The sequence below is a fragment of the Cyprinodon variegatus genome, unplaced genomic scaffold (genome assembly GCF_000732505.1).
Source record: "Cyprinodon variegatus isolate N-32 unplaced genomic scaffold, C_variegatus-1.0 Scaffold221, whole genome shotgun sequence".
Taxonomy (NCBI): domain Eukaryota; kingdom Metazoa; phylum Chordata; class Actinopteri; order Cyprinodontiformes; family Cyprinodontidae; genus Cyprinodon; species Cyprinodon variegatus.
The window spans coordinates 732,389-755,229 of record NW_015150674.1 but is presented as its reverse complement, the minus strand read 5'-3'; the positions used below and the strand labels follow the sequence as shown (position 1 = coordinate 755,229).

Below are 22,841 nucleotides of genomic sequence, written 5' to 3'. Positions count from 1 at the left end.
AACCTGAGAAAATAAATAATATATAACTTTTAGTTTAACTATTCTTTTTAAATTTCTGCACTTTTATTCCTATTGTATTATTTAAACCATGACAGATTAAGTTTTCTTTTTACTGGAAAGCTGTATTTCTACTTATTTATTACAAGTACATTTATTGCTGTTTTTTTTCCTAGCCCTTTTATTTCTTTCTTATTTTTTGACCACCCAAATAAATTTAAAACATGCTTTCCCCCATTATTTGATTTAATAATGATTTTAGTTTGCTTTTTATTTTAACAGCTTTTCTCATCTAACATATCCCTGTAGTATTTTCTCAGCAAACAGATTTCTCTTAAGCCATTTATTTCCTTCTTTCCTTTTTCTGTCACTCGTTTTTCCATGTCCTGTATTTCCTCCAAAGTAAAAACAGAGGGGTGGCTTTGGAACAGCAACAATGCTGCAGCCTTTCTCCTATTAGCCGTGGTCAGGAGCTGCAGGTGGCTGTCTGCCCAGATAAAGCTAGTAGCAATGGCTAACTTCAATCATTTTCTTGCTGATGAACTTCTAAGGGTTACAGATTTGGCAAAGTAGAATGTATCCATGCAAATGGAGAATACATGTATGTCTATACGTGTAGAAATGTATGTGAAAGGACAATGTGAGAGATAAAATATATGTCAATGAGAGTGGCAGTATGATTTATGGCTTGTATAGTCCGTCCGTCCGTCCGTCCGTCCGTCCATCCATCCATCCATCCATCCATCCATCCATCCATCCATCCATCCATCCATCCATCCATCCATCCATCAGCAGCGTCGGTGAATTATTGTTTGAAAAAAAGCAGCATTTTCCAAACGTTAAAATAATATACAATAATTTACTCCAGCGGGAGTAAAACAGATAATTGTACTTGAATCTGTATTTAGACCCAAAGTAATTAAAGCAAAACACATCTCTATGAGTTTCTGAGTAAATTGATGCAAAAGACAAATTTACATTTTGGATGTGAGCCAGCATGGGGACTTCCAATTTCTAACAAAACTGAGAAAGCAGGTTGGGCGCATCTTCTTTCCCAAACACTAGATTGATTGTTGAAATAATGTTAAATATTGAACTGTGTCTGGGTCCAATCAGACAGCAAAGAGGCAATCAATAGAATGCGAAGTAAAGATAACTGAAAAGTTCTGCTGCTGTAATCAAGAAAACAAATCCATCATTTCAAAAAGGAAAACATCAGAAAAAGGAAGCAAAGATTGTTAGACATTAATAACCTGAATCATTCTGTGCAAATGAAAACCTGTTCCAAGGAATTGTTTTTTTTTTAACAAAAGAATATACCGGTACTTTTTTTTATGATGGCTATTTTCTATACTTCTATCATCACTTTTTATTGTATATTTAGATCATGAACCCCAGTAACATACCTCTAAGTTGTAGTTTAAGGTTTTTAGTCTGTTCAGACTGTCCAAGTTTTGGCACTACTGTTGAATACCAGCTCAGAGTTCAACTGCTTGGCCACGCTCTTCTAGATGAAGCCACTGCAGCAGCTACAACTAAATCCCAGGGGAAGTTTTTTTCCCCCTACTATCAATGCATTCATTCTTGATATGAGGGATTGCATAGAGGTCGACAACACCAAGCAAGCAACTGTCTAGCTCTGTCTCCAGCACTCTTCCCTGTCTGTCCTGCCTGCTGAGCTCTTTTGCAATCTTAAACTGTATCCTGCTGAGGGTGAAGTGTGAAATAGGATCCCCCCCCTCCTCTTACCTAGTGTGATCCTTTTCTCTTTTTTTGTTCACTAATGCATGGGCAGCACGTTTGAAGACACCAAGGCCTTCGGGCACCACATCCCCTATGTCTTGTGTCTGTGTTATGTCTTTTCTTAGATGGGCTGAACCAAAACTCAATCTTATCCGACTAGAGTACAAACCTCATGCTGGGTGGCAAATGAAGCTATTCTATTCCCATTCTGCCGTTACATGTTCCTTAAGGTGGAGGGAATTCTGCAAAAATCAATTATTCTGGATTGCCCCATAGGCAGAAAACTTTTGAACCAATTTGCCTTTACGAAATGATTGAATTGACTATGTAAAGTGCCTTGATATCAAATGTCATGTATTATTGCTACATAAAAAACTGGTTGGATTTTGATTTGTTGAATTGTACTGGAAACTGTAATTTACTCCCATTCGACAACATACACTACCGTTCAAAAGTTTGGGGTCACATTGAAATGTCCTTATTTTTGAAGGAAAAGCACTGTACTTTTCAATGAAGATAACTTTAAACTAGTCTTAACTTTAAAGAAATAAACTCTATACATTGCTAATGTGGTAAATGACTATTCTAGCTGCAAATGTCTGGTTTTTGGTGCAATATCTACATAGTGGTATAGAGGCCCATTTCCAGCAACTATCACTCCAGTGTTCTAATGGTACAATGTGTTTGCTCATTGGCTCAGAAGGCTAATTGATGATTAGAAAACCCTTGTGCAATCATTTTCACACATCTGAAAACAGTTAAGCTCATTACAGAAGCTACAAAACTGACTTTCCTTTGAGCAGATTGAGTTTCTGGAGCATCACATTTGTGTGGTCAATTAAATGCTCAAAATGTCCAGAAAAAGAGAACTTTCATCTGAAACTCGACAGTCTATTCTTGTTCTTAGAAATGAAGGCTATTCTATGTGAGAAATTGCTAAGAAATTGAAGATTTCCTACAACAGTGTGTACTACTCCCTTCAGAGGACAGCACAAACAGGCTCTAACCAGAGTAGAAATAGAAGTGGGAGGCCGCGTTGCACAACTGAGCAAGAAGATAAGTACATTAGAGTCTCTAGTTTGAGAAACAGACGCCTCATAGGTCCCCAACTGGTATCTTCATTAAATAGTACCCGCAAAACACCAGTGCCAACATCTAGAGTGAAGAGGCGGCTGCGGGATCCTGGGCTTCAGGGCAGAGTGGCAAAGAAAAAGCCATATCTGAGACTGGCCAATAAAAGAAAAAGATTAAGATGGGCAAAAGAACACAGACATTGGACAGTGGAAGACTGGAAAAAAGTGTTGTGGATGGATGAATCCAAGTTTGAGGTGTTTGCATCACAAAGAAGAACGTTTGTGAGATGCAGAACAAATGAAAAGATGCTGGAAGAATGCCTGACGCCATCTGTTAAGCATGGTGGAGGTAATGTGATGGTCTGGGGTTGCTTTGGTGCTGGTAAGGTGGGAGATTTGTACAGGGTAAAATGGATTCTGAATAAGGAAGGCTATCACTCCATTTTGCAACGCCATGCCATACCCAGTGGACAGTGCTTGATTGGAGCCAATTTCATCCTACAAGAGGACAATGACCCTAAACACACCTCCAAATTGTGCAATAACTATTAGAGGTGAAGCAGGCAGCTGGTATTCTATCGGTAATGGAGTGGCCAGCGCAGTCACCAGATCTGAACCCCATTGAGCTGTTGTGGGAGCAGCTTGACCATATGGTACGCAAGAAGTGCACATCCAACCAATCCAACTTGAGGGAGCTGCTTATGGAAGCATGGGGGGAAATTTCTCCAGATTACCTCAACAAATTAACAGCTAGAATGCCAAAGGTCTGCAATGCTGTAATTGCTGCAAATGGAGGATTCTTTGACGAAAGCAAAAAAGTTTGATGTAACAAAAATCTTATTTCAAATACAAATCATTATTTCTAACCTTGTCAATGTCTTCACTCTATTTTCTATTCATTTCACAACGTATGTTGGTGAATAAGTGTGACTTTTCAGGAAAACACAAAATTGTTTGGGTGACCCAAAACTTTTGAACGGTAGTGTACCTCTGCCTGCGGGCAACTTTTTAAAAATGCAAAGAAAGGGATTAATGTGGGAGTTGATAGTGTTGCCAAATTATTGCTATATATGAAAAATGTTTAGACCCCCTCAGCTCTAAATCTATAAACTTTAAATAAGATGATTAATGTGGCCCAGTCTGATAACCTAGTATGGATTACACCTACAGTGAGAAATGTTGAAAAGATTAATGTTTAATTTTAAACTAGCAACTATTTTCACTCTGATCTAAATAAAAGCTGAGCAGCATCACACATGTACATTCATTCAGTCAAGACGTTTTGTCATTTCTGCTGGTTATATGCATTTTTTCATAGGCCATTAAGCAAAAATGTGTCTGATATAAGCCTAGGGAGGTTCCACTTGTTGTAAGGATGTGAAAGTTTCTTTCTGATTCCTCTCTTCTCCATGGTTCATCCTTATCTCAACAGGCTGCATGATTTATTCCCTCTATAGATTCCTCTTCAGCTACTATCTGTGGAATGCAGGAAGATTTTTGTCTGTAGGGAGATTCACTGTTCATTATATAAACAGTGGTATTTAAATCAAAAGAATTTTTTCAGACCTTTACATTCTCTGCAGATATCTCAAGACACCTATGCTGGAAATACATTCCTAATAGATGACTCTAACTACACAGTTTGAGGTAATAGGTACCACTTTAAGCTGTTTTAAAAAGTCTATAAAACATTATGCATGAAATATCCCCACTTTGTTCATATTTAGAGTCCTCTGTGCAGCTTTCTCTGCTTGAGAAGTAGCTCACAGAAACAGAGTAAATAAAAAAAAAAAATAGATTTGCACAACCAGCCACAAATAAACCAGCATTAAGCAGAATTCAGTACCCCCCCTTATTAGTTATAGATTCTAATGACTTGTGACGGTCTACCCAGGAGGGTCATAACCAAATTGGCGGGTCCTTTCAACTTTGTGTTCAGTGACAGATCTTTCCATTAACTGTTACAGTTGTGCTTGAACGTTTACATAGCCTTCCATTAAAGAAACCTTCTTTGTGTTTAGAATTTTTTCTAACAAAAATTCAAAATCAATATATTATTTACTGAATTATCATTTAGTAATTCTTTAATTATATTACTTTTTAAAAGTTTTACTAGTGAGATTTTATTATTTTCTTTAATGGGAGGGTATGTAAACTTTCAAGCACAACTACGTATATCCAATGAACGCTTGTAGATCTCAGAAAATGAGTTATCTAAAAGCAGCTTTAACTGCGTGCTACTCACTGAAATACAAATCTTTATGCGAAGAGTTAAATCTAAAAGAGATCAATGCAAACTCTATTAGGTGTTGTGAAACCACCTTTGGTGGCTCCGGAAACCAATGTGCTCCACTTGTCCCCGGAACTTTGCTGCCGTTCATTACAATTTGAAGGCATTCGTTTATCAAACTGAGCCACCAACACGCTGTCTGTTGTGGTTCATGCTGTGTTTGTTATCAATGGCCCTATCAACATAGGGCCAAGCCTCAGCTGCCTGTCACATCTGACAAATGGTCTAAAGGTTTCAGGACCTGTGGCTCTAAAACATCTTCTAACATCAACCTCCTACCACTGTGTTTAACTGTTACCATAGAGATATTTGTGCTGATTTAATGTGTTTTTATTAAACAAGGTTATGTGCTTAATCTTTACATAGCTTTTATTGTGGTATTTAGGTGTTAATAATGACCAGGACAGCAGATAAGTAGTAACACCGCAGATAATAGTGAATTCACAACTGTGTGGAGTGGGGTAGAGAAAACAATAGACTTGTGTTCCTACAGGGGGTCCAGAAGGTCCTGGAGGTCCTTTGCTCTCTTGGGAACAGGTACAGGCATGAGGCAGAGGAGGACACTGCTCTTCCACTCTCTGAAAACACATATGAACAAAGAGCAAAGATTGAGGGCTTATATTATATAATAAGATAGGAAATGCCTTAACCTTGGCAAAAAACAACAACCCAAAAACAATAAAAGCAATATACACTTCACTGACCAGATAATCTTGGTATTACATAACTATATATGTACAGTGCAGTGTTTATTAATACCCCTAGCCATAGATACAGCTGAATAAAAGAGGAGTAAACAAAAGGTCAAGCAAAGTTAATAATTACTATCGTTAGAGCGGATGTTCAGTTTGATTTTCCCTTATCAGTAACTGGCAAGATGGAAACTCAAAAGTCTAACATTATGTGATATTGAATCCTTTTCAGGCTATAGGACTAAAAACAAATCCAGTATGGATGTCATTATGGAAGCAGATTCAGAGAAGTGCTTTGTTTTAAAAGGAAAATAATTTCTAACGAAAAATTTCTAAGGAAATATGTTTGGAAATATCGGGAATCCATTCAGACAGTGAGAAATTAAGAATGAAGCGGATAACAGGAAGGCTGAATGGAGTGCAGTAATGTTGTTCTTCCATTTAGTTTTATTCTCTTGAACATTTGGCGTTTAAATTGTCTGTTCATTTGAAATGTTTGCTGCCTGTTGGAAATGTCACAGTTAAGCTGAGGTCTATAAATGGAGAATACTATTTTAGCTTTGCTAAAGATCAGTAAAATAACAGGTTCCATTATTATTTTGCCTTATTTTTAAAAGAGTAAATCTCTGGAATACATATGGCAAATTTTATAACACAAGTATTTTTTCTAATACTTATAACACACACAAAAAATAACTTTTTAATTGCTTCAATCATGTTTTGTCCTAATGTAGTTTTCAAAGAGGGAGATTCTAAATTAACTTAAATCATAATGGGCAGATCAAAGCTACACCAATTTTTAGTTATTCAAAAAAATATACTTCAGTGTTTGTGTACGAAGGATAAGTTAGTATTTGTGGTTCTCAGGTAAGTAATACTGGATTAAATCAAAAAAGTTGTGTTTGATTGTAACAGCTGTCACCACAAAGACTTTCTGTGTCTGTTATAAACAGAAAATCCACTGTTTTGCGCAAGAGGAAGAAAAAAATAAACATTTCAATAATATGTCTGTGAGCCTTGGGTTAGTTTCTTACCAAAGCTGGCAGCTCACAACATTTATCTCTGCTGGCCCAGGACGTGCTGCAGATTATATCAAACATCTGCAACTGAAACTGCGGAAACACAGACACATCCAACCACTTCTATTACTTTACTACAAAAAAAAAAAAAAACACATTTTAAAATACCATATTACTACAGGTGGGACATGGTGTAAAAGCTTGGTTGTTAGACATGGATTTAATTTATTTAATTGTATATAAACCTCCTTTAACTTACAATAAACATTTTTGAACAGAATAAATAATTGGAAGATACACTCTGCTCATTCAAGACATCAAGCAGATGAGACTCAGTTTGGTAGTGTTTTAGTAAAAACATCAGTTTAGAATATAATAAAGGTTTTTTTTTTTTTTTAAAGAAGTAATAAAAGTAACAAATGGTGTGGGAACTCCCACCTAGGACAAACCAGACTTCAAATTTTTTTTTTCTTAAATGTAATTATATCCTACATTAGACATGGCAGGCCTCCCTGCACGACTACAGACTCTCTTCCCTTGTCTTATTTCAACATCCCTTATCTATACTACAAAACATGATCATGTTTAATGGTTAAAATAATAAAGTAAGCTATGCTTAGAGTGCCTAGACATAGTTCAAAAACCATCAAAGATAATATAAGTTAGAAGGAACTTTTATTAGTTTCTGTAGAATTCTGGTTTGGTTGTCTTTTTTTGGTCCATTACTGTAAAACATTACAAAAGCATCCCTTTCCAAAAATATCTGTACCCCACTTTTCTTGCAGATCTGTTGAAAATGTTGTACTTTTTATTGTGTGTTTATAGCTACAGATGGCTAAAAGGAGTACTGCACATCATCCTGAAAATAACATCTCCACACTCTTCTTTGGCACTATGGATACATATTTTGACTTTGCAAATCTCCCTATTCAGTAAATAAAATGAACTCCTAATAACGTATAATACAAAAAAACTGGAAATTACTGTACATACAACATATTTCTCCCGTGCTTTGTCCTATTTCTGTTAGTAGGTGTCAGTAACGGACCCTAAAGTAAGAATTTTGATTTCATTTTATTTAACATATTTTGATAATACAGTAGTATATTGATATCTATTAATACTGACTGGAGCAGAGCTGTCCCGTCTGCCTCTGGACCGAACCATTTTCCCGAGGACCTCGACTCCGTCTGTGGTGATATTTCCAGCTGCCCTGATGGATTTCTCTCCCACTGCAGAACAGTCTAACACCACCTTCACCGATGTCTTGCTGACAGTTACATGGAGCTGTGACAGAGCAAGAACAAGATCAGGAGATAATTTTCCAATTCTCAATCATCAAAAAAGTTTAGCTGTGAAAATATCTAAATTCTACTTAAACCTAAATGTGGTGAAGTACAAAATAAATAAAAAAAGCATTCATCTAGCGGCCACCTAAATGTGCCTGTAAAAGGAAGTTTAAACTGGACTTTTAATATAAAGTTTACAATATAAATAAGGGTTTCCCAATTTCATAGATTATCATTTAGCAAAATAATACTGGAAATTAACCAATGACTGAAAAATAATTAGATTTTTTTTCCTTTTATTTGTTGGGAAGTTTTAATCAATTGTTCAATTTCTGGGATCTAAAAATCTCTCTTCTAGTAGTTGTAGACATTGGCGAACAATGTCCACAATTTTTTATAGTACTCTATCAAATAATACTTTAAAAAAAATGTTATTTTATCAGATTATATTCTATTCACCTCTTAGTGAATTGCTCTAAATTAGTTTAAAGCTATTTTGACCTAATTAGAAGATCTTAAAATTAAACGTTGGTTTTTAAAGAAAAAAATCTATGTGATATCATAACACCATTATATTGATTATGGTTTTCAACCATTTCTATTTCTCTATCTGTGTGCAGAGTAGCTTGGTTTCGCTAATTTAGTGAACAGTTTTTGACCATAAGATGTTTGACTTTGAGTTGTTTTATTTTTGTCAATAAATTAGTTTATTTTGAATTGAAGATTTTGTGAATTTACTCCATACGTGTGTAGAGTTTACTGTGTGACCATGATTTGAGCTCTGATCACATTTCCATTTATTGTCCTAAAAACAGCCAGTTGGGTGTGTGTTAACAGAATAACATATGACAGTCTGAAAGGTTTTGAAATAGTTTTATAAGTTACAAAAGTATTAGATGAGAAATTTGAATGATACATTTCTCTAAATTTGCCTTAGCATAAAATAGTAACTTTGACAGATTTTGGTTCTCTGTGTCACTAATTTGATGAAATGAGGAAATCTTCATAAATGATTTTGAACAAATGTTATGTGTCCAGTGGCTTTTCTAGATTTCTCCTTTTGATTTAGCAGTAGCACTGTTTAGTTTACATTTACAGATACCTGTAATCAAGAAAAAAAAGTTACAGCAACACGCTTTCAGGCAAAACCAGCCTTGTTGGGCCAGAATAAAGCCGGACTCCTAAACAGGTTAACATTCCCAAAGAATGTTTCAGGAAATGAGCTCTATAATCATCCTGACTGTAAAACTCCTTTGTGCCTGTGTTTTATTTTTTTCTTTTAGACAAACAGTCCAAAGTCATTTGCAAGGAACAAACAAATGATGTCCATCCAGGCAGAGATCTGGAAGTTTAAGAGCTAAAACTGCCTACTTAGAGGAAAGTGCTGCCAGATCCATGAACCATCACATCCAGATGGCTATACAGTTAATGAGGAAAGAAACTGGCCTGCTGGTGAAGGACAGTAATAACCTGGACCATTAGCGTATATATGTTTTACCAATACATTTTCCCCCTCATGACCTCTTTGCTTTCGCTCATCTTCAGCAAAACCATATAAGCACTTTGTGTCAGAGGTGCATAAATAACAGAATTTCTACAGATACAATGAAAACAAAGTTCAAATGTTAGAGCCAGAATCTAGTCCTCTAGTGATGTGCGGACAGTTTCTTTTTAAATGACTTTGCATTTTTGACCTTCAGTCTGTATACTTCACTGGTGATCATGTTTGTTACGCCGTTGTGACATAAAACATAATGAAAAATCTCCATGGTGCAGGCATTTAGCTGGTATTTTATGGTATTCACTTAAGGTTAGAAGGTGGTTAGGGAATGAGTGGAGAGGAGGGAAATATCTATGGTATGTCAGCATCAGTGTGCGTTTGTACATGCCTGCCTTTCTGTGTATCAGCATTCTTCTCCAGGTACCTCAGCTATGACTCTGACCTTTAAGCTAAATGAAGATTATTTTGTTTACACTTCTGAGTCTTATAAAAAAAAAAATCCCCCTGTCAACAGCAGCAGGGACTAAAATCAAATGTTTGCTTCTGTTATCTATAACTATTTCTTTCTCTGGCGGCTGCATCCAAACAGCAGATTTGGGCTCAATAACATAAGGGTGATACGTTAGCATATCTCTAAAATGATGCACTTTTCTTCCAGTATTAAATTAAAGAATGGACAATACATCACCTGACACACAACTGTCAATTCAAATGATTAAAAAAGACAATGTTCCAAAGCAAAACACTGATGCATTCTTGAACCCTTTTGATTGAAATTCAGCAATCCCTCTTTCTGAGTTAACACATACTCTCCTTTATAGCGATTCAAATCAATTAGAGATAAAGTTCAAAAGTGCCAGTAGTGTTTTATAGACATCTGGTGATTTTCATCTTTAAAATATTTGGCAATTGATTATAAATATTTCTGCCAAAGGACAACAGGAAAGTGACTGATGGTCAGTTTTAACCCAAAACCTTTGGATGTTTGATGAATGCAAAACATATTTATTTGGCATTACTGTGAAATAAAATCTTAATGAAAGAGATTTTTGGAATGTCCTAGTCAAAGCTCATCCCTAAATTAGGGTCACCTGAAGACAGCTGTGAAAGTAAAATGGAAAGTTACAGTTACAGTACACATCATAGGTGCATGTCCACCAAAATCAATGTATATATTTGGTGCAGGAGCCTAAAAATCATATATTGTGAGTTTTGGCTTTTTTTTTTTTCTTCTTTTTTTTATTGTATGCACCTACGATGACAATTTCAGACCTCCCCATGATTTCTGAGCAGGAGAACGTGAAAAATACCGAGGTGTTCAAATACTTATTTTCCTCACTGTATATAAGTGAATACATTCTTTAATTAGATAAAATGCTCACACAATTTATTGGATTTTGACATATAATGGTCTGAAATTTGATCCCATTCAGTACCAATAATGGACCAGGGCCAGTGATCATGGCTATTCTGAACTATTAAGATCAAAATCATTACACTTTAGTTCAGATCTTTATTGATATAATCTTATTAACAATATTATGAAATCATTTAAAACAACTTATATATATAAAATGTTTATCAGTAGATTTATGTATGCACTGTGTATTTTAACTGCACCTCAAGAGACTGAGGCTTCTGAAAGCTAAAAACTGAATTTCTCCACAATGATCATCTACAGTACACAGAAACAGTTTTAATATGAAGGATTCAATCATTTGGGAAGGAACCAAAATAGCATTGAAACGCCTCTAGAAAGGGTTACTCTGAACCATGTGTGAGGTATAGCGTAGATTAACTACTTTTTCCCCTTTAGTGTCAGACTTTTTACAGCTATATTTCTCTTTAGGCCTAGAACTCACTCATTACTCTTTATTTGTCTGTTCCCTGCTTTCACCCATTTCTATTTTCTATCTCCCTCCTGAGTTTGCCAGCCTGTCTGTGGCGGTGCGCTTCAGTAAGCTTTGACAGATCCTACTGGGTTTCCCGCTTTAACATACAGCGTCTTCATATGGTAATCCTTTTCTAAAGGCCACACAAACAAGCTCATGCTCACAAACATTACTCTTATTCACTTGTCATCCTGTCTAAATAGAGGCAAACGCTTCCTTTGGTCTGGCAGCCTCCTGCATCTGTTCTTTTCTGCCCTGTTTTCTCTAACAAAGGCAAAAGACTCAATGATGGACAGCTACTCCCGCACATTTTGAGAAGAGGAATGGAAAATTAAAGGCTGGTGGGCGGCTGCAAGGTTGTTTTTAGCAAAAGTATTTTCTTTATAACAAAAATATAAAACAGATGCTACTTAAAGAAGAACAATGCATTGATTTGCAAATTCTAAGACCACCGTCTTATTCCCCGTTGGAAATATGGCTCCCAAATGGTGAAAGCTATTCAGACAAGATCTCTAAAGGATTGAATTCTGCTTATAATGAATTTCTCATTATAATTGGGTTAATCAAAAAGTTTTCGAGCTTGCATTAGTCATTTATTGAGCCTATGGAGACCAAACAGAGATTATTATGTACTCCACTCAAGCATCCTTGTGTATTCCATCATTTTTGTTTTTGTTTCTCAAATCTCATAAAAATAAATCAGTTTTTCTCCTGCAGAAATCTCACTGCACTTTGCTGCAGCTTCTCAGAGTAATACTACATTGTTCACATTAAAATTGCATATGCTAGTGTGCACGGTCCGTTCATATCTCTTTAAAAAAAAAAGAAAAAATGAATAAAGATGGAGTTGGAGGGAGGAGAGGGAAGGGCTCTTTAGTTGGAGGGAAAACTCTTTACAACAGTGCTGACAGAAACAGAACAACTTCAGCCCATGAGGATGTTCAAAAACATTCAAATACTTGTGGGATCCTTAAGAGTTCTGTGTTATGCAGCTGCTTGTACAGTAACCTTCAGCCCAGCTCCAACTGTTCCCCACTGTTCAGCAAAGTCTCAGAGCAGCAGTTTAAAGGTTTATCTGGACATTTACCATCTAACTGCTCTTTATAAACTTTGTACAATGACTTGTTAAATATTCATACCTTCTTAACTTTACAAAATTTGGTATATTCAACTTTTTTCTTTTTCAACCTAAAGCTTCAAATATATTACAACACAAAATGGTGCATACTTAAGCAGTGTAAATAAAAGCATTGTTGTTTTTTTTAATTATTTTTCAAAAATAAAAACTGTGGGCTGCAGGTTGTTGTGTAAAGCTTTAGATTCTGTGGATCTCTGCAGCATCTTCAGGGTCTGCAGGCTTTTTTAATAAGTGCTTTCCTTCTGTTGATGCTTGTTGACTGTTTGTATTTGGTTATTTCTATGTCATAGTTATGTAATGGATTAATCACTGCTGGGTGAAATGATAAAAGCTGTCATTATGACCTAAACCTGCTATCCCTGACCAGTGTGGTGCTTGTGATTGCTCAATAACATAAACCTCTGAGGTCTTCAGTTGTAAATTGTAAAAAGGTGGACAAAAGTGTCACATTTAAGAGGCCTGTTATGAATTCCTTTTTAATCTGTAACACATTTTATAAAAGAATTTATCGTTTTCCTCTAAAAAAAATAAGCTGGATTTTCTGTTTTTAAACATGATAAACTGTAGAAAAAATAAAGAAAGATTTTCAACTCTCTATTATTGCTTTACATTTCAATACACACACATGCAAATTTGTTTTTTTCTTTTGGAGACCAACCTTGTGGAAGCTGCCATGGAAGATTTTCTTGATGTCTGGTCCTTCAAATGTAACAGTCTGGAAGTCTCCTCTGTAGTCGTGGTTGAAGAATGTCAACGTCTTCCCAGAGCCTGTTGGCAGGCAGGTAGAGTGGTAATGGGATGAAGTTAGAGAAGGTTAAACTTTGCAGACATATGGATTCAGGTTGTGATGCTGTATTAAGAAAACAAGCAATTTAAGTGTTACTTTTTCTGCATTTAACTTTTATTCACATCAAAATGTTACAAGCAAAATGACTAGTGTGCATCCTGGAAGACATCTTTTTTTAAGGCAATAATCTGATTGTGAGCCTTGAGTTCAATTCAAGTTACTTGTATAAGGATATTTAGTCCCATTTAAGAGGAGTAAATAAAATTATTCCACTTAACCCCTCTTAAATATAATTATTTTAAAACAAAGCAGGGCCCTGATGTGTCTCCAGCTTTGTTTCTGAAATTTGAAAACTCTATATTTACTTGAAAGAAAGGAGGAGAACAAAAGGAAAGACAATAAAGCAGAAAAACTTTAAAGGACTTAAACTCACTGTCGAGTATTAGTCCCACGATCGGCTCATTGTCTTTGTTGAGGATCTCCCACAAAGCAAAGGGTTCCTGCGGGGTCTCAGGGAGCAAACGGAGCATCATAGAAACGGTGTAGTCTGAAGGCAAACCTTCAGGGTGAAGGTACCTGAGAAGGAGACACACAGCAGGCTTAGCTGTGCCTCAGGTTCTCTTTTATAAATGTCTTTGGTAGCATGTCAGGTGCTGCAGACAGACTGAGCAGCATCTGCCACCTATTCATGATTACAAAGCCTTTCTCGTTTTTAAGAAGTTACTTTAAGAAAAAAGGTTTTTAATATCACCCACAAACTTTTCATTGCTGACAAAAAGAGCAATCACACAACAGGAAAATACAACTAGATCCCATTGAAAGCATAAACAAAAGAAAACAGCTCCTGCAGTGATATCAAAATTAAAAAACTAAAACATTAAAGAATCTGAAAGAAGCCGATTAATATATCTTAATTACCTTTACTACTTAAAGTTTTTTTAATTTTCAGGAATGAAGGTAGTGGATAAATGCTCCCTTGGGACTGGCATCAAAATCTTTTTATTTGTCTTTATGAATGTAGTGTCTCTTGATGCTGAAGTAAGAGTTATGCTTTAAATCTTAGAAAATATTAAAAATACTTATTGAGTGGATTTAGAATGTTCTAAAATCTTATGTGGATAGTTATTAATAGCCAAAAGTATCCAAAGGGAAAAACTACTTCAGTGTTACCGCCACAAGAAATACAAATAAAACAGAAGTTGTAATTGATGTATGGCTGCAACTTTTCTTTTCACACTTTACTGATCTATGTGCTGCTGCATGGGGAAGGCCACATATACCACCTTAAGGCTTATAGCCATGAGAAGGATGTGTTCCCTTTCGCTTTCTGCCACTTTACTGTTCATAAAGCTGTCATATAAGGGCCATTGCTGCTACTAAAATAAACATGACACAATACCAATGTGTTTATCTAAAATGTTGCAAAACATTTTTAAATATTGCTTTGAGTGTAATGGAGCCTAGGCGGAATTTCAACTAAAGAAAGTCTGTTTTTTCATATATCCACCTACGTCACAGCCAATCGGCTTTGAACCACTCCTCCACGAAAGCCAATCGGCATCCAAAGCTCATCTTAAAAGGCCTCCGATACGCACTTGTCTGCTCCTGTGTGCATGCGGTCGTTGCGCTATTTGATTTTATTCAGATGACCCCGTTTCAAACCACCTCCAGCCCCTCCTCCACCATCGTAGCTAAAACTTCATCAGAGTGTCATTCCTTCCGGACTCTTACTGCGTTCCCTGTCTCTCTTAACTGGTCCGGCAGAAGACCACCATGTTGAGCCTGGTTCTGCCAGAGGTTTCTTCCCAACGGGGAGTTTTTCCTCTCCACTGTTGCTTCATGCTTGCTTATCATGGACAGGTTCTCTCAACCTGTGTTATCCAACTGGAGTTCCATCTTCCAGGTCCCTGAGTGAAGCTCTAGTATCAGCTCACGCAGTCCACTGGATCTCCCCATAAAGCTCAGCAGACCGTCTCACTAACCAGCAGTCTACAGACTGACCAACTTCATCTATCTCCACTCCACCACCAGTTTCAGGAAGTGGGGGGGAAACAGCCCTATTCTTTGCTCCTGTTCATGCATATCTATCAAAATTAAGCGCCATGTTTCCTGCAGAGATCTGAGCGCCAAAGGCAAAGTAATTGTATCAATACATTTCTCCTAATGATGAAATAAAAAAATCTAAAAATTTTATTCATCTTTAACTTGCCAGTATGATACAAAAAAACAACACAGATTTATCTAAAGTAAAGAAACTGTTGTGCACTCTGGTTAGAGTGTTTTTTTCCTGTAATGTCCAGTGTTTTATGTATGTCAAACTTAACATTTACAGAGTCAGCTGGGGTTTTATTAGACAATAAAAAATAGCTCACAAAAACTTTCGATTTTACTCCGTTAAGAGCTTCTGTGTTTCTAAAAGAAAGTATGTCCCAAGGAGAACAACTGATGTTTGTTCTGAAAGCTCCCACAAGCAATGGTCACTTTTAGCTTTGAGTGTTAAGAACGTTTTTGGGCAAACTAAAGAAGTAATTTAATATACAAAATGTTTAGCAAGTTTGGAAGTGAAACTGGAAGCATGATTAAGAGATGTAATTTTACAGTGTGTAGTTGGTGTCTCAGTGAGGACATGTTATTGCTCACTTGGTGGGCTGTGACACCAGAGCATCGCGGTGCAACCTGTAGCAGGGGTAGCTGTTAAATGAACCAGGCTCCATAGAAACTCCAGGTATGGTGCTGTACTCCTTCTCTACCAGGCCAAACTTCTCCATCATTTTAAAACCTGAAGCAGAATCATTAGAGTCATGGTTAACCCCTAAACTGATTACCTTCATCATCATCATCATCATCATCATCATCATCATCATCATCATCATCATCATCATCATCATCATCATCCTCATCATCATCAAACTGCTAAACTTAAGCAACATTATTGTCGTCATTGTTCATTTTCTGCAGAAGGACCTTTGTCAGTCTGCAAAAATATTAATAACTTTCCCAAGTTTCTTACCCGCCAGTGTATTGCCACTCATCAGAACAGATGGACAAGCTGAAAGACAGGGAGAGTTTATCATTTCTATGACTAATCTGAAACTAAACAACTTTTAAATTAACTCAAGAAATGCTGTGATTCTCATGTGCGCTGATTCTGTCTGTGTTTTTAAAAAAAAAGTGAGTTGGTCCTACTTACTGGCAGTGGCGGCCTCACAGACAAAGGTGATAAGCTGCTCTTCTATTTTCTTCACAGCGTCCAAATCATCCACGAAAAAGACGTGCCTGTCACTAGGTTTACTGGCAATATTCACCAGCTCTCCATAGTCTGCATCCGCAAATCCAATTGCAAAGATTATGTAGCCTAAAAAAGGGGTGAAACAGAACATTTTCAGACAAGCTTGGGGTAAATGACTTAAATTAAAAATGACTTCCCTAATTTAGCACTGTAGAACTGAGGAGTACGCCTATAGTCTAGGCATTTTAAATCAGATTTTTGAACTAAAAGGATGCCCCAGAAGTCAGAATTGCCACGATGAAATTCAGGGGATCTCCCAGGTTCAATATTCAAATAAAACTTACTCAAAGTTGCAAAAATGGCTACATTTTGACTCTTTATAGGTAGCATTTCATTAATTCACTGTCATCCAGTGTTGTTCAATTTAAACTATTCAATATTTCTTTTGGTGTTTAAACACATCAGTGGGAGAAAATAAATTCTTAGCTTTTATTATTACTAATAATTGCCTGTTGTAAAGCTTTAATCAAATACGGCTGCTATTAGGGATGCACGATATTGGGATTTTGGCCGATATCCGATATGCCGATATTTTAAAACTCATGTAGCCGATAACCGATATCGATACCGATGTTAAAGCTGGACAAAAATAAGTAGTCATTGAAAATAGCAGTTTTGTTATCCATTTCTGACACTTTGAAAAATAATATACTCAAATATATTTTTATATGCTGATATCAAATTGATTTTTAAAAACGCCGTATCGATCTATTTTACTTTAAAACCTCGTGAAATTTCATCGTTCTGTTACAAACTCTCGTGATATTTTGCAAATTCTTGTGAGATTTTGTTAGTAAAATAGATCGATACTGCGTCAATATATCAACATATAAAAATATGGCAAAGTTTCATGAATTTTCGGGAGATTTCATAGCATAACGATGACATATAGCAATATTTCATTAGTAAAAGAGATTGATATGGTGTTTTTAAATGGCAATATATCAGCATATGAAGATATTGGGATATTTTAATGTATCAATATTTTTTCCCTCGTCTTTAGAAGATTTTAAGTCTGTAAAAAAGAAGTTTTTGAGGAAGAAGAAGAAGTAGTATTTATTTTTTAGATTTTAGAAACTCAGAAGCTGATCAAATATCGGGTTAAATATCGGTGGGGTGGCTGATGTCCGATATTCAGTTTTAAGGCCGATACAGGCCGATACCGATAGGGTCCGATTATATTGTGCATCCCTAGCTGCTATGCATTACTATGCAACTGAAGTTGCAGGGGTTTTTTTGTATTTATAAACACTTCAGATGGTTTTGAATCTTTTAAAACGGTTCATTATTACAATATAATTAACAATGAGGAAAATAACCATATGAAAACTGTGATATTTTGCAGGTTCACCCACTTAGAAACCATGGAGAGATCTAAAATTGTTACCGTAGGTGCATGTCCACTATGAGAGACATAATCTAAAAGAAAAACAAAATATCCAGAAATCATATATGATTTTTTTTACTATTAATTTGTATGATACAGCTGCAAATAAGTATCTGAAAACCTGTCTATCAGCTAGAATTCTGACTTTTAAAGACCTGCTAGTCAGCCTTCAAAATGTCCACGTCCACTCCATTTATTATCCTAAATTAGATGCACCTGTTCAAGGTCATTAGTTGCATAAAGACACCTGTCCATCTCATATAATCAGTAAGAATCCAACTACTAACATAGCCAAGACCAAAGTACCATCCAAAGACACTAGAGACAATATTTTAAACCTTCACAGGGCTGGAAATGGCTGCAGGGAAATTACCAAGCAGCTTGGTGAAAAAAGGTCCACTGTTGAAGCAATCATTAGAAAATGGAAGAATCTTAACATGACAATCCCCCTCGGAGTGGGGCTCAAAGCAAGATCTCACCTCGAAATCAGCCCTGAAATACAGGAGCTGGTCAATGACCTGAAAAGAGCTGGGACCACCGTTTCCAAGGTTACTGTTGGTAATACACTAAGACATCATGGTTTGAAATCATGCATGGCTTGAAAAGTTCCCCTGCTTAAACCAGCACATGTCAAGGTCCTTCTTAAGCTTGTTAATGGCCATTTGGATGATTCAGAGGAGTCGTTGGAGAAAGTCATGAGGTCAGATAAGACTAATATGGAACTTTATGATCATAATTCCACTATCTGTGTTTGGAGGAAGAAGAATGATGAGTATCATCCCAACAACACCATTCCTACTGTGAGGCACGGGGTGGTAGCATCATTTTTGGGGGTGTTTTTCTTCACATGGGACAGGGCAACTGCGCTGTATTGAGAGGATGACCAGGGCCCTGTATTGTGAGATTTTGGGGAACAAACTCACTCTCAGTTAGAACATTAAAGATGGGTCCGGCCTGGGTCTTCCAACATGACAATAACCAGGATAACCAAGGAGTGGCTCTGGAAGAAGCATCATAGTTCTACAGAAAAAACATTTTACCTCTGGAAATGCAAACAAAGGCTACGCTACCAACTGACAAGATTGATTTCTTCAGGTGTTCAAATAGTTATTTGCAGCTTTATCATACAAATAAATAGTTAAAAAAATTTTGATTTCTGGATTTTTTTTAAAGAATATGTCTGTCACAGTAGACATGCTTCTACGATGACATTTTCAGGCCCCTAAATGTTGAAAAACATCTAATCTCATTAGTTTTACGACTTTCAACTACATCACAATCAACACAGGTTTTAAATTAGTACAGCTCCAACTTCTAACATCAAACTTAGCAATATTTGCAAGTCAGAAATCCAGTGAATCGACCAGTTTCTGTTTCATGGTCTACTAGCAGCAAACAAGTAAATATAAACTTTTATTCATCTCATGTGCTTGACAACCAAAAGATTTATAGAACTATGTATTCCAATAAAGGTTTTAGGCAGTATTGCAGTCTGAATAAGGGTCCCTCAATTCTGGTCCTCAAGGTCAGATTGTCCCGCACCATTTAGATAGGTTTGTACATCAACCTGAGTAAAAAATATATTTTTAGCGGATTCTGGAGAACTTGACTGCCCAATGAGGAGGTTGTTCAGCAACTGATTCAGGTGTGGAAGCAGAGACACCTCTAGAATGTGCAGGACACCAGATCTTGAAGACTGGAATAGCATTTTCACATTTCTGAAATGTTGAAAATCCAGCTCTAGTCAGCAGAGTTTAGCTCTCCAAAGTGCAAGACTGGGGTGTAACTTCATCTCCCAATCCAAGCTCTGGTATCCAAGACAGATATCATGGTATAGTCAAGAATTTTACACTCAGTTAAACAACACACATACCCTCCATTTGCATCTCCTTTGACACTTTGTTGACATCATCTTGTGAACGACCATCAGTCAGAACTACCAGAACCTTGGGAACACCCCTCCTCGCTCCTGCATCTGAGGTGAAGATGGATTCCTTCACATGTTTAATGGCTCGACCTAAGAAAAAAAAAACAATTCAGATGTATAAAAACAAAAAACAACAAAATTCACCTTAGCCTCATCAATCAGCCTTATGACACCTATGCTCTTAACGGGTTATCAGTCATTTCCAGTAAATGTCTGACTCACAGCTTCGTGCAGCTCATGGGCTGTAAAACCTACATTACCTACAAAACCTAAAACATTAAAAGGCTGTTTCATTACTCTGACGATTACTGTATGTTCTGGTTCCCTTAAGTTGCAAAAAACTCCCTTCATCAGAACCAGCCTCCTCATGGATTTACGTCTTTTAAATTCAACCCACATTAAAAGGCTATTTATGAATCTACAGATAGAATTGGCTTCCTTTGGTTAAGTATTATTGCTGCTTGATTATCCGTAAACTTCCTCAACTAACAGTTTAATGATACAGTATTATTGTCAAAATCGATGTGCGGTGAAACGTCTGGAGAAAAACACTGGAAAATACAAGCTAGCAAATTTATATGTAACTGTACAGCTATTAATCTGAAATAAGTATTTATAAAAATTTAACAAATAACACCCTAAAAGACAGAAATGTTTCCACTTCGTAAAAAAATAAAAATAAAACAATTGTTTGGCCAACCACAACAATGGAACCACAGAGGAAAATCCTGTCTGATTAAGAGTACATTAGTACAAATGTATTTATTTATTTTGGTATTGGCATTAATAACACACAATACTGAAGGTTAAGAATTGTTAAAACCTCACAAACTTGCCTCTACCTTTAAAGCTGACTTGGAGACTGAGAAATTAGACTAACATAGATAAGTCATGCTGTAGACTTTAGCAAAAGTTGGCAGTGGACTGATCACCTGCTAATAAAGCTTATCGTTCAATATCAAATGTCTAGACAGCTTTAAAAGGTTTCTAGGGCCGCCCCTAGTAAAGGCCATGTCTCTGCATACTGCTCTGTGAATTTAATAAATCCTTACTTGAACATGGATAGGCTTTGGCCTCACCGCAGCACAGCATTAGATATCATAGCTATTTACAATGTGTAGAAAGGAAGCATTGCCCTGACAGCTCATATTTCCCCATTAAGATAATAAATTAAGAGGTATCAATATCGAGCAAGTAAACAGTTAAATTTACACACAAGATGTTTTATAATCCAGAGCAAAATAATCATTAGGTGCATTATTATTCACATCAGCAGGTCATATGGGATCTGCGTTAATGCTTATGCAAATAGATCTACAGTCTGAATGACTTGTTCAGATCAGGTGATAATTAAACTCAAAATGTTGCATACAGTCGACGATCACCAATTAATTGATCAATACTGTAAAGCTCCATATGCTCCTTATGGCTCCATCATCAAACCTCAAACTAAAGTTTCTGATGATATAACTTTCTTTATTTGTCATGAATCTGTCAGTGATAACAATGACAAACTGTCAGCCTGTGAAATATAGTGATGTCAGACATCTGGGAGCGGTACATCTGTTTCTACACTCTGATTGTAACGAGCATGACTAGAAATACAGCAGCTAGCAAAGGATGAAGTGACACACAAGACAGCACATGGAAGGAGGGGGGGTAGATAGAGCAGGGGATTGGTGGATGGAGATTAAGACAGATTAAGACAGGGTTCTTATGAAACAGCAAACATTGAAGCTAATATATTATTGCACTTTTCAAGTAAGTTTATGTTCAAGCATTGCTTGTCAAAATGCAATCCAATTTCGAAAGAGTGTTTGAGGACAAACAGGATTTTCTGCATTTTTCAGCTTTGATCCTGCTGCCTAGGAAGTGTAATACCATTATTAGAAACATAATTATTCAAATAATGTCGTTTTCATATAAAAAACACATAAGCCTGTTGAAAACTAAGAAGGATTCAAGTCATACACAAAGTAATACATAGCCGTGATAAAGATCTAATGATAATGGTCTCACAGTTTAATGCTGACCAACAAAGTGCACTTTGAAAAATCCCAAAAAACCAAACAGTTGGGTTGATCTTGCTGTTATCAAACCAGCATTTAACTACAGGGTCAAAGATTGTGACCCAATATGGGGTAAGGCTAGATGGGCTTATTGTTTTTAACCCCTTAACACCCATTGTTGCAGATATGCAAGAAACCCTTTGTATTAAGTACACAGCCAAAAAGGCATTCCCTCAGTGCCAGTTATTCAACATTTATGGTGGACCTGAGAACCTTGGCAAGCTTTTTCCATCACTTGATAATGGTGTGTTTCACTGACCATTATATATGTTGTCACAAATTTGTAATATACCTTAATTTGTACTTAGTTTTAAAATAAATAGAGAGTGTAAACATTTCCATTTGGCAACTACTTAAAGGCAAAAGACTTATATATATATACATATATATATATATATATACATTTTTTTTTCTTTTTTTTTTTTGATTCCTCAATTTGTATATGTATTAAGGAGTCTACGGTGTAACAGAGGACTTTAAACACTTTGAACTAATGTCCTAACTAAAACACAACTCTGTGAAATTATCGTCTTTATTCAGCAATATTACATAATGGTACTGTTAATTTTCCTTTTTAAAAGATTTAATTTCAGTGAAGTCTGATGGTAATGTATGGCACGGCTTATACACTAAAGGAAAAAGGACAGATTTTATCTTGATAATGTTGTGACAATGTTCAAATGTATCAAGCATTAAACTCCCTTTTGTTGCTACACTTTCACGTTGGCAACATTGTTTTATTACCGGT

General features: G+C 36.2%; 1 protein-coding gene across 3 annotated transcripts in view; it reads right to left on the bottom strand.

Moving 5' to 3' along the window:
- col14a1 (collagen, type XIV, alpha 1) overlaps positions 1-22,841 on the bottom strand; it is a 176,961-nt gene that overhangs the window by 42,711 nt on the left and 111,409 nt on the right. For all 3 annotated transcript variants that reach the window (XM_015380812.1, XM_015380811.1, XM_015380813.1), the window contains 9 exons: positions 19,971-20,114; positions 16,612-16,776; positions 16,432-16,470; positions 16,062-16,200; positions 13,855-13,997; positions 13,293-13,402; positions 7,943-8,101; positions 6,830-6,907; positions 5,595-5,681 (listed from right to left, as the gene is read on the bottom strand). In XM_015380812.1, the coding sequence (XP_015236298.1) occupies positions 5,595-5,681; positions 6,830-6,907; positions 7,943-8,101; positions 13,293-13,402; positions 13,855-13,997; positions 16,062-16,200; positions 16,432-16,470; positions 16,612-16,776; positions 19,971-20,114 (1,064 nt within the window). The remainder of the gene's footprint in view (positions 1-5,594; positions 5,682-6,829; positions 6,908-7,942; positions 8,102-13,292; positions 13,403-13,854; positions 13,998-16,061; positions 16,201-16,431; positions 16,471-16,611; positions 16,777-19,970; positions 20,115-22,841) is intronic.